Source organism: Sceloporus occidentalis, unplaced genomic scaffold (assembly GCF_023333645.1).
Source record: "Sceloporus occidentalis isolate IW3139 unplaced genomic scaffold, rSceOcc1.0.p SCAF_80, whole genome shotgun sequence".
NCBI classification, from domain to species: Eukaryota; Metazoa; Chordata; class Lepidosauria; order Squamata; family Phrynosomatidae; genus Sceloporus; species Sceloporus occidentalis.
The window spans coordinates 597213-609415 of NW_028317060.1; the positions used below are offsets into that span (position 1 = coordinate 597213).

Below are 12203 nucleotides of genomic sequence, written 5' to 3' on the forward strand. Positions count from 1 at the left end.
GTACCATAAAAGTTCAGCCTCCCAGGTTATATACAGTTTGCAAAAAACACCAGTGTTAGCATACAAGCCCCTCTTGGTGCCCACCTTAGCAAGGAAATATTTCAATATATATTTGAATATGTTGAGGTAAAACAATTACAAGTTGGGTGTATCAGGCAAAAATATATATTGTAATGCATTGCTCTTGCCATACATGCACAATAACATATTATTAAGGCAAATATAGTGTTCCAATTTATTAGGAATTTACAAAATTACAAATACTCAACATCTAGAAACCTGAGCACCTCAGGAGGCAACAACCCTCTAACCTCCTACACCTATGCTACCTAATTCTTGACTGGCAGCCTTTAAAACCCAGTTACATGGAGGGCTGGATCAGCCTAAAGCCTCCAACCAACAGTCAAAATTATCGTGGGCCTAACAATAACATAGAGAAATGCAATGTGATGACAGATTTAACATTACTTACCTCATCAAATTTTCACAAAAATACCAAAAATTATATTTTATAGATGACCTTAAAATATATACTGTATTTTCATTTTTAGTTTAAGGGAATAAAATTAATTAATATTAATTAATTAATAATCATTTTTAATGACATCAGTTTGCCAATGACAAGATAATCCTGCTGCATTTAACTGTTTAAGTTCTATTTAAGCACTTTAGTTAGTCTCCATTTTGTGTATTTCTGTGTGTTTGCTTACACAGTAAGCTACATTCAAATAACGTTATACCATGAAATTTAGCCTTTCCAAGATATCTATAATCAGACCGACTGCAAAGAAAAGCCGTTTTATCTGATATATCTCACTTTGTTAAATGTGGTTAATTTTTCTGCAATGAGTTCTGCTCATTGGTCATAGACTTCGGTTTCTCTAACCACGCAAGCAATTAAAATCCAATCCCTTTAGGCAGGGATCGGTCTATGAAACAGGATGCCTAATGTGGCTGCTCGTTACCATGGTAATTTATGTTACTATCATACTGCCAGCTAATTTAATTTGAGATCATATGACTGGCATGCAGGAAAAAAAATTGGATGATCCCAACTAACCTGCAGAGATCAGTAACTATGACATCACAGGCGCCTCAACGGTTAAACCCTTCTAACTATGGCAAAATAGAGAAAAATTGCCTGGCCTCTCAAATGGTAAAATGTTTCATGACACCCAGAGAAAAAAAACTCTATGATTATTACCAATCATATTATTAACAATAACAATAATTTTAGTCCGTCTATAAAGGCTTAACAAGCTACGTAAAGTGCACAGTCCAACAGTAACATTGTTGCCTCTCTTTCTTATCGTGCTAGAACATTTTGTTGTGGCAAAGGCTAGTTCATTTGAATACCTTCTTGAACTATGTTTTGTTTTTTTGTGTTATTTTCAGCTATGCTGTTACCATGTTATGGTACATATCTACTTGCCTTCATAGGTGGAAAAGCACCTTCAAGATTACTACTCATCTAAACCGCAGCATTACTTTTCCTTCTTTTGTTAGATGGTGATTTCATATTTCCTAAGGGCACAAGAGAAGACAATGCTAGGTTCTTGGTGAGGTCAGAAAAGCAGTTCTGACATTTTCTACATGCGGGGGAAGTAAGAAGGGCAAGCAAAGTGCAACATTTAGCCATGTACTGAGTTGGCAGTCTGGGTGTTCATGCCAAATACCAACTATACTCCACCTTTGTTTTGACTGCTGTTCTAACTCGTTTACAAAGTATTCTGTTCCTTGGACATTTTTCAGAAGACAGATCTTTTTTTAGTTCTGCCATTCCCGGTACATCTCATATGCTGGCATTTATTTCATTAGCCGTGATAAACAAAACAATAGAGGATAGCGTTAATCCTTTACAGCGAAGTGCCTCGTCTGTTCCAATGTGAAATAAATGGGTTTAGTCTATGGATACCAGTTTTCAAGTAAAATGTAACTCTAGATTAGGTAAATAACTGGTTCTACCAGGGGGAAACATTGAACTTTCTTCAATAGTCTGAAAATGAGTATTCAGAAAACCAAAAGCCCCCTATAGTTAAAAATACTTGAGCTAGATGGATTACAATGCACATGACAGCCACATTACAAATACACAAATTAGGGTTTTCCAAGAAAGGACTCGCCAAGGAGTGTCCAGTAAATCATGACCATGGTCATCCAGAGGTGAGAAATTTAATGTAAGGTAAAATACAGGCAAAATCCAGTAGGAGACTTTAGGCAAATTGCATTAACATTCATTAAACTGCAATCAACAAGACACCAGAATCTGAAAACATATGTTAAAAATGCCACTGTCAAAAACAATGAGCCCACCCATAGATACTGGCACTCAAAGCCTACTATGTTACTTGGGGAATCAAGTTCTGAGCGGCTCCTCCATGATGCCTTTTCCAGTTGGTCTTATAAGTTATTGTCATTGTTGAAATGGGTTTTACTGCTACTTAAATTAAAGAGTCTACAAAATGTACTTATATTTCAATGCATATTATATACCAATCACATATATGTTGAGCTCTGCGACTACAGACATTAATTTAAAGGGGAGCTCATCTCTCCTTTACCTACCAGAGGAGCATGAGTCAAAAATCTCCTTTTCTAAGAATGCATGCATGCACTGATTTGCACACAGTAAAGCGCATTAGAGCCCATGCAAAATGGATTCCAAATATGTATTTTACATGAATCTGTGGATGGAGTGTTCCTTTAACATTTACCTTTAACATTATGATAACACAGTAGACGGTTCTCATGTACTTATGATGACATAATTGCATAAGATGGAAAATCACGAAGTTAGATTTACTGTGTAAAATCTGAGAATTGCCTGTTGGACTTCTCACAGAATTTTCTTAAAGCAGAGATACTGTTATATATATATATATATATATTTACAAACCAAAAATAAAAACAGTACTTATTTTTGTTTACAGATCCAATTTATGTAGAGCTGGCCAAAAGCAATATACTAATTGGGAAGTGCACTGTTGAGCCATAAATCAGTGACCCATAGAAGGGAGATCGATATTGCACAGTTTATCTTACAATAATATTGTTGTACATTATTAGGAGTCTTCTGTACCAATGTGATGCACTTTAGTATTAACCTTTTAATGGCCGGGGGTCCGGACCCATTATGGTTGGAGGCCATTATCATTTAGTTTTGTTATGCTTAGAATAAGGTGACAATTCTTATAAACAACATACACTTTACCTAGGGAAACCTATGTATCAAATTACATGCTATACAATAGTACAAAAAAAACATATATACGGTATATACCAAATTAAATAAAATTGGCTGAACTCTTTAGTACACTTGTGATAAATATGCATAATCTGACATAGTGTAGGATGAAGCAGATGTACCGCAACAAAGAGCGCCCTTTTTCTCCATATGTGGTCTGAGGACATGATAGTATAGAATTAGCTAGACAAGAATTTATAAATAAAGAGACTGCAGTGAGGCCCTTCTCGAGAATGACCAAGCTTGCCCTTTATATCATAAGGTTTATGTGGAAAGTTTAATTATTTTTTTTCTACAACTTGGCTTTAGAAAAATACAGCCGTAAATATTTCATTTTCTGAGGGTTAATCAAGATACTAAGGAAGAATGTCTTTTACTTCCTAGTCAGATGTTTTTCTTCCTGTCGCTTCTCCTAGGCTAGTTCTTTAGAAAAAGCATGTCCTGTTATTCTTTCATTTAACATTTTACACAGTTTTAAAATATTTCATATCATTATATATGCTTAAAGGGGCACTCCAGTGTTACAGGAAGACCCCTAAACAAACAATGCATATGAAAGTATATATTAATATATAATATAATAAAAAATGTACCCACCTTAGGGAGAAGTGTCATCTATTCTCAGTTAATCTAGTTTCTGATGAGCATTACTTAATGACATTGACATTTGGTATGATCAAAAAGATGTTTGGGAGCTGTCAGACAGCTACGCATGCGCTGCTGGACACGTTGCGGCTGATCTACTGCGCATAAGCAGTAGGTTGAGCATAACGATGGACATATGCAATATGCCTATTACAGGGTGCCCTGTAATGAAGCACTTTAGGTCTAAAGCCACGACTTTGCCAAAGACAAAATGGGTGTTGTTTAAACAGATAGATAGTCCATGTGCTGTTGGTGGCCTCTTAGCTTAAGCAGCTGATTATGAAACCCAGTTTCATGTTAGAGGCTGTGAATATAACGTTGGTACACTGGAATAGACCATGTCAACCTGAGAATTGCTAAGACTTCAAGTAAACCAAATATCTATACCTGGGAATTTTCCAAGGCAGTTCTCCCTCTTCTGGGCAATAGGTTTTTAAGGGGCTAGCAGTAGTCATCATTAGAGGCAAGGCAAGCGGTAAATGGAGAGGCTAACTCTAGATAGTCTTAAGCGGGCGTAAAGTGTGAGGGGAGTCCCCTGCCCGTAGAAAGGAAAAAAAATGACCCTGGAACATAACACTTTATTTGGAGACTCCAGGTCAAACCTAGAAACTTTCCAGGTAGTACATATCTGAGGAGATCACTGGGACATGTGTATTTGTATTACTGATTGTGGCTGGAGTATTGATTTAACAGTGTTTAGTGTAAAAAATGGACATAAACCAAATAGTCATTTATCTATAAATCAGACTTTTCCTGTTCTCATCAGAAGACCCATAAATCTTAAAAAATCACAATGAATTTACTTGCTCATCAGTCCTTGAAGGGTACTAATTACATGTCATTGACAAGGCCTGTGAAGGCTGACATACACGTCTGGGCATGATGGCTGCCCTATACCGAGGACATTTGACTTACATATCCCATTTGTTATGGAACAAGCAACCAAATATTTGAGACATTAGTTGTAGGTTCATCTTGAGGCCATATGAAAGTTTGATAAACAAAATAATGTAAAAATGCACAGTTGATGCTGTTGCTTAAATAGATCCCAGAAATGTTTCCTTGACTGATTCTTGCAGGAGGCAATTGCTAATTGGGGTTCACTTGCATTTCTACATATAGGAGCTTGAGTGTCTCTAGTTCTATGGGCTTCAGGACTATATCTATTCTGTGCCGCTTTTAGAAAATGGCTAAGCAGTCTTATTATTACCTAATATTTTTGGGGCACTAAGTTGTCTCCTATCTTGAACAATGTAGTAGTGTGCGTCTACAAAAGGTCCAAGAGGACTGCCTCTAAGGACCAGGTAATTCAATATTTATCCCTAGAGACAGATGAAAGGAAAATGTGTGCCTGAATGCCTGCTAAATTTAGTGTACACTACACACCCATGCATTTGTTCTCTTTATAAAATAAAAAAGGATGGGATTTAATTATACAGTATTCTGATAACATTCATTTTCATTGTGGCTGATCAATTCACTTTGATAAAATGGAATCATTTGAGAGTAGACTTCCTCCATTCTACATCAACAATGTACCAGCCTTCTTAACTGATAAATGTGCAGGACAATAGGCTGGTGGCAGACAGGGAAGGAAAATAATTCAGAAAGATAAACTGACAGAACTATTTACTCTAAGTAGAAGTCACTTTAGTCAAGGTCACATCAGGTTGATAACCTAGTTCCTTTTGAGGAAAGGCTAGTGTGGTTCTCAGGCATTCCGTTCTTCCTCCTCCACCATTTTCCAATGCGTTGGCTGATGGAACCCAGCTAAGACAATTTGTGCAATAAATCAGAACTCTCTAGTCCTGTCCAAACCTCAATAACAAAAGTGAATGTTAAAATACATGGAACACGGTTACAGAGTACATGCTACCCAAGGCCCTTGTTTCTGTGGCTGTATGTGGAATTGCAAGTAAAAAGCGTAATAAAGTTACCCAAAATCTTGTAATTTGGGCTGTCTGGGAGGGATTTGCTTCTAACCCCTTTTCCAGTCATCCGCTAAGGAACATTTCATCGATTGCAATGGTGATTACTTCACTTTTACCTCTTTGCACTTAATATGTTTTTACAAAAATGCTTATAAGCTCATGGCCTTTCCATCCAGAAACCAAACAGGGTTTAATAATGTTAATAATGTTGGTAATTATTTACTTACATTTATTGTCATTGTGTCTGGTGACGCAACCTTGGCTATTGTTTTTGCAATGAGTATTTGTTGTATTTGATGCATCCTTCTAAATAAAAAGAGTTTAATAAAAATTCCTTATAAAAAGTGCCGGTTATAAATCTACAATGATTTACAAAACAAAGGGATCTATTTCTTAGAGGTCAACAAATAAAAGACAATTTAAGTAATAAAATTTCATTGAAAATACTAATTTATTTGATTTATTGAATGCTGAGCATTACATAAGAAGCCTGTAATTTGGAAAAAGGAAGATAACACAATCATACATTTTAGATATAAAACAAACTACTACTACACATGATTAGTACCTCTTTGTGTCCCATACTTAAAGCAGACCTGTCCCTTTTCCTAAATCCTACATTTTATAACATACAGTGGGGCAAAAAAGTATTTAGTCAGCCTCCAATTGTGCAAGTTCTCCCACTTACAAAGATGAGAGAGGCCTGTAATTTTCACCATAGGTACACTTCAACTATGAGAGACAGAATGAGACAACAAAGTCCATAAATCACATTGTCTGATTATTAAAGAATTTATTTGCAAATTATGGTGGAAAATAAGTATTTGGTCAATAACACAAGTTCATATCAATACTTTGTTATATACCCTTTGTTGGCAATGACAGAGGTCAAATGTTTTCTGTAAGTCTTCACAAGGTTTTCACACACTGTTGCTGGTATTTTGGACCATTCCTCCATGCAGATCTCCTCTAGAGCAGTGATGTTTTGGGGCTGTCTCTGGGTAACATGGACTTTCAACTCCCTCCAAAGGTTTCTATGGGGTTGAGATCTGGAGACTGGCTAGGCCACTCCAGGACCTTGAAATGCTTCTTACGAAGCCACTCCTTCGTTGCCCGGGCGGTATGTTTGGGATCATTGTCAAGTTTCATTTTCAATGCCCTTGCTGATGGAAGGAGGTTTTCACTCAAAATCTCACGATACATGGCCCCATTCATTCTTTCCTTTACACGAATCAGTCGTCCTGGTCCCTTTGCAGAAAAACAGCCCCAAAGCATGATGTTTCCACCCCCATGCTTCACCGTAGGTATGGTGTTCTTTGGATGCAACTCAGCATTCTTTCTCCTCCAAACACGACGAGTTGAGTTTCTACCAAAAAGTTCTACCTTGGTTTCATCTGACCACATGACATTCGCCCAATCCTCTTCTGGATCATCCAAATGCTCTATAGCAAACTTCAGACGGGCCCGGACATGTTCTGGCTTAAGCAGGGGGACACGTCTGGCACTGCATGATTTGAGTCCCTGGCGGCGTAGTGCGTTACTGATGGTAGCCTTTGTTACTTTGGTCCCAGCTCTCTGCAGGTCATTCACTAGGTCCCCCTGTGTGGTTCTGGGGTGAGATCTTGCGTGGAGCCCCAGATCGAGGGAGATTATCAGTGGTACTGTATGTCTTCCATTTTCGAATAATTGCTCCCACAGTTGATTTCTTCACACCAAGCTGCTTGCCTATTGCAGATTCAGTCTTCCCAGCCTGGTGCAGGTCTACAATTTTGTTTCTGGTGTCCTTCGACAGCTCTTTGGTCTTGGCCATAGTGGGGTTTGGAGTGTGACTGTTTGAGGTTGTGGACAGGTGTCTTTTATACTGATAACAAGTTCAAACAGGTGCCATTAAAGAAGATGTTACAGGTCTGTGAGAGCCAGATATCTTGCTTGTTTGTAGGCGACCAAATACTTATTTTACCGAGGAATTTACCAATGAATTCATTAGAAATCCTACAATGTGATTTCCTGTATTCTTTCCCCCCATTCTTTCTCTCATAGTTGAAGTGTACCTATGGTGAAAATTACAGGCCTTTCTCATCTTTTTAAGTGGGAGAACTTGCACAATTGGTGGCTGACTAAATACTTTTTTGCCCCACTGTATAGATATACATAATTGGGAACTTTCTCAACCAGCTGACCCTGAGATTATTAACCCATTGATACTCCATTGTGAGGATTCAATGTAGTGACTTGCCAAAGGTGTTACCTAAATGGCTTTAATATTGGTCCTTATGGAAACTTTGACTTTTAATTATTTAAAGATATACTTTATTGAGTTAAATGCATTCAAACAGGGATATCATACTGTAACATGCTAGTTGCAAAAGCACCAATTGGGAGTTTTATGTGTGATCACAGCAGATCACTGAATAGGAAGGGACCAGTTACAGACTGTGTGACCCTGAGACTCTGCCCCTCCATCCCGAGACCCTGAAATTGAGGCAAAAACCTTGCATCTCTGACTGTGGTTGTTTGGTGAGGACAGGAGAATGATGAATTCCATCCTGAGTCACAGATCTTAGCTTTCATAAGGTGAATATCCAAAACCATTACACTGATTGGTAAGCAAATAAAAAAACATGATCTATGCTATTTCTAATAGGTGGATGTGATGTGTGATGATGTATGAGTTGTGATGTGTATGAGATAGGGTTGTGTATGTGTGTTACAGTAAGTATGTAAGTGTTTGTAACTGAATGTTTATGTTAGCTACTTGGAAGGCAAGGGGCTACATGGCCTCCTTGCAACAATTGAGTGCAGCAATATGATGTACCTTACAAGGTAAATGTATTGTTCTGCCCCTGACCCCATCTCTAAACACACCACCACCCTTAACAATGACCTCCAACGAAGGTGTCCAACTTTGTGTACCTTAATTGTTGAGTGATATGTGCACAGATTTCCTAGGTAGCTCAACGTGTCGTAAAAAATAAAAATCTAGGTTTCCTTAGGTAAAGTATGTGCTTGTCACCTAAATCTATAGAAAATTGACATGGTTTTCCAGGAGGTTTAAATGTGTCCTTACCCACAGCACCCGAAGGGTTAAAAAAGTGACATAAAATCAGTGATTATAATATGTAGAAGGAACCATAGCAAGCAAGTGATAAGTTGGATTGTATTAGATTGTAAACTTGCAAGAGCAGGGCCCTCTTGAACCTCTGTACTAGTATCATCAAACTGTATATTGTCCATCTTAATGTTGTCGTTAACTGCCCCGCTATCGTAATTGCGCCACGAAATCTGCTGGCCCTCTATAAATAAATGTATGGAATGTAGTGTCATTAACGATTGCATTCAACTGGAAAAACTACACACTGTATTTGGTTATTGCCGTGGACACTGATATCCACAAACACGGCCACCTCCCTTATGTAAGGAAGTCTCTTGGAGTGAGAGCTCCCAGATCACCAGTGAAAGTTGAGTTTTCTAAAGTGTCAACCTTGAAGGCTGATTTTTTTTTTTCTTCCCAAGGAAGGAAATTCCAATGAGCAGGAAGGAATGGGTTTTCCTTTAGCTCTATTGGAACAACTCATAGAAGGAGTAGGCAGGGGGTGATTGAGATTCATTAAACTCTTAAAGTACACGCTTGCTGGGTAATTCAGGATTTCAAGAAATCATAAAAAAATTACTGGGCATTGTATGTTTGTCAGTGTTAATGTTAGTCTGTTAATTTTATTATGTTTGTATTATGTTGTTATGTGTCTTTTATACTAAAAAAAAGCTTGTACAAAAAATTGTACAGTAACATCGGTTCTCATTTAAGGTTTTTCCTCTTTCCCCCACTATAAACACCAACATTTTTGTCAGTGGTCCAGCTGCAGAGTATTACTAAAACATAGCACTTTTTTGTAGAGGATGCAGAGAGGAAGGGAGTTAGAGATAGCCGTGGGCATGCCAGGAATTGTAGGTTGTGAAGTGTAGGTGCCCCATGTTTAACCGTCTGAACTGCAGCAGAAAAGGACAAAGAGATTGTTTAAGAAACAAAGTAATAAAGTTAATCAAGTATGTTTTAGATTATTTTATAGTTTTTAGTTTCATAAATATAAACACTGTATTTTATTGCCATTCTTTTTTTATTATTGTTAGTAGAAATTATCTACCATTTCTGTACAAATACCAAATACAGTAAATTTTTTATATTTTATAGAAAATATTATGGTTATAAGCAATTCTTGCTATATTTACCAAATTGATAAACATTTCTCACAATATATATATATATATATATATATATATATGTGTGTGTGTTTACACTTATAGAAATAAATTCATTCATTCATTCATTAACAATTAATAAGTGAATACACTTCACTTCTGTAGTTAACTTTAGTTGTAGGCAAATGGTTAGGGCTCCCAAGGGCCCCAGCATTCTATAGCTCATTGTACAAATATTTAAATAGTATAATGCACTATTACAACTTTTTCAACCCTTTACACAAGAGAAGGAAGGGAAAACTCATGTACATGTAGGATTCTTATTTTCTAGCAAAAGCATTAGTTAAATAAGCATTTGCACAATTACAAAGGCAACCAAGTCATTTTAGCAAAGAACTTTTCTGGGGCTAGCCCTTAGGTAATTTACTGTCTATATATAATATATGTTTATTGCATTGTAATAAGTGAAACATTAAATTATCATTTCATTTATAATTAAAAGTGATGTACCTCCTCCAAATATGCAAGGCTGTGGACCCTCTGCCATTTCTCATAAGTAGCAATCTCATGTTCAATAAAAGAAGACTTCGTTATAGCTCTCCCTCTTTAGATAATCTGTTTTGCAGCAGACACTGTCTTGTAAAGTGAGTCTGACCAAAAAGATGGCTGGTTATTTGGGAAGATGTGAACATGTAGTATCTGAGACACCATTTGGACGTCCATTCACAAACTACATCATAGGGGCGGTTATCGGTCAGGTATTCCCTGGCCAGACATGAGAATGGGCACCCAACCTGGTTGAAAAGGCAAATGGCTCCTGTACCATCTTGGGAGTCCATTCAATGTGTGCCACTGATCATATATTTACAAATAGTCCCAGATAAACAAAAGAGATGATATTGGGGGTCTCTTCAACCTTACCAATGAAAAGAATATATGTATATTATAAATCAATTATGTAAAAAAAATAATTCTGCACAATAGTTATAATATACACAAGTGTTCCACAAACTCAATAATAAAACTATATTATTTTCCAGGTGGAGTGGAAGCTCTTCGAGATCTTATCATTGTGAATTCTCTTCCTTTCGTTTCAAACCCTGAAACATCTCTTACCTGCATAGCTCCAGACTGGAGCTCTCCAGACTCTATCACTCTAGTTAGAGACTTTGATGCTATTTTAAACCAGCACCAAGACCCCCTGGAAGTTACTCAAGATGATACAAGAAGATCAGCAAAAAAAGTTACGTGGAAAAAAGAGAAGGCAAATGAAGCTATAGGAGCCTATTACTGCGAGTGGAAAACCAGAGATGGAGTAACAAGGATACGAACAATGAAAATGTCAGAGCAAGGTATGGATCTGATGCATTTTAAACACAGAAGGGCTGGCAAGTAGACAGAGTGATAGTTGGTTCTTGGGCCACTAGTCTTCCCTACATGTACTGGATCCTTAATATCTTTCCTCTTTGGATGCCCTTCTATGCATCCTTCTTTAGTTTTGTGCTTATGGGCAGCATCAGCCAGAACCTTAGTCTACACTGTCAAGTGTTTAAAACAGACACTTCGTATAGTAAAAATGCTTGTTCCAATAGTTCTCAATGCACATTAAGCACTGTGATGTTTTTTTTTATGTGAAACATTTATCAAATGGAACAATTGTTTGTTTTTTCTTTTCAAAAGCATCCTTCATCCCAAACTCACTGACTGTCACAGCAAGCAAAGGGGACAATATAACACTTTACTTTGTGAAAAAGAACCCAACGGAAGAAGATGCCTTAATCTACAAAAACAGTAAGTACAATCTATGTCAGAAAAAAATCTTGATAGTGGTAATTAGCATAATTCAGTGAAATCATCCTTTGGGAAATTCTGATTTACTCCTGATAAATGCATTGTTACCTTTTTAAATGTTATTTTACTGGGTAAAATACGGAATATGCAAGACCGATTCTTCTTCCAGGAGAAACACGCCAGCCTTAGGCCTTTATAAATGTATAGTTAATACAGTAAGAGGAAACATTTTATATAAACTCATACAACTTAATTTGGTAAATAGACAAACTCCCCAGTAACTTTGTTGGGTAAAATCTGTGGGCAGCTGTTACAGAGGGTCCATAGTCCCTCTTCCATATAAAAAGGGACAGACAGTCCTATTGGGCCAGTTGGGGATATCAGAGATCTGCTGT

At 37.2% G+C, this 12203-nt stretch overlaps 1 protein-coding gene across 1 annotated transcript in view; it reads left to right on the forward strand.

The window, feature by feature from the left end:
• The first annotated feature begins 941 nt into the window (after window positions 1–941).
• LOC149285328 (angiopoietin-1 receptor-like) overlaps window positions 942–12203 on the forward strand; it is a 31910-nt gene continuing 20648 nt past the window's right edge. The window contains exons 1-3 of the mRNA XM_089495493.1: window positions 942–969; window positions 11058–11369; window positions 11698–11808. Of these exons, the coding sequence (XP_089351619.1) occupies window positions 942–969; window positions 11058–11369; window positions 11698–11808 (451 nt within the window). The remainder of the gene's footprint in view (window positions 970–11057; window positions 11370–11697; window positions 11809–12203) is intronic.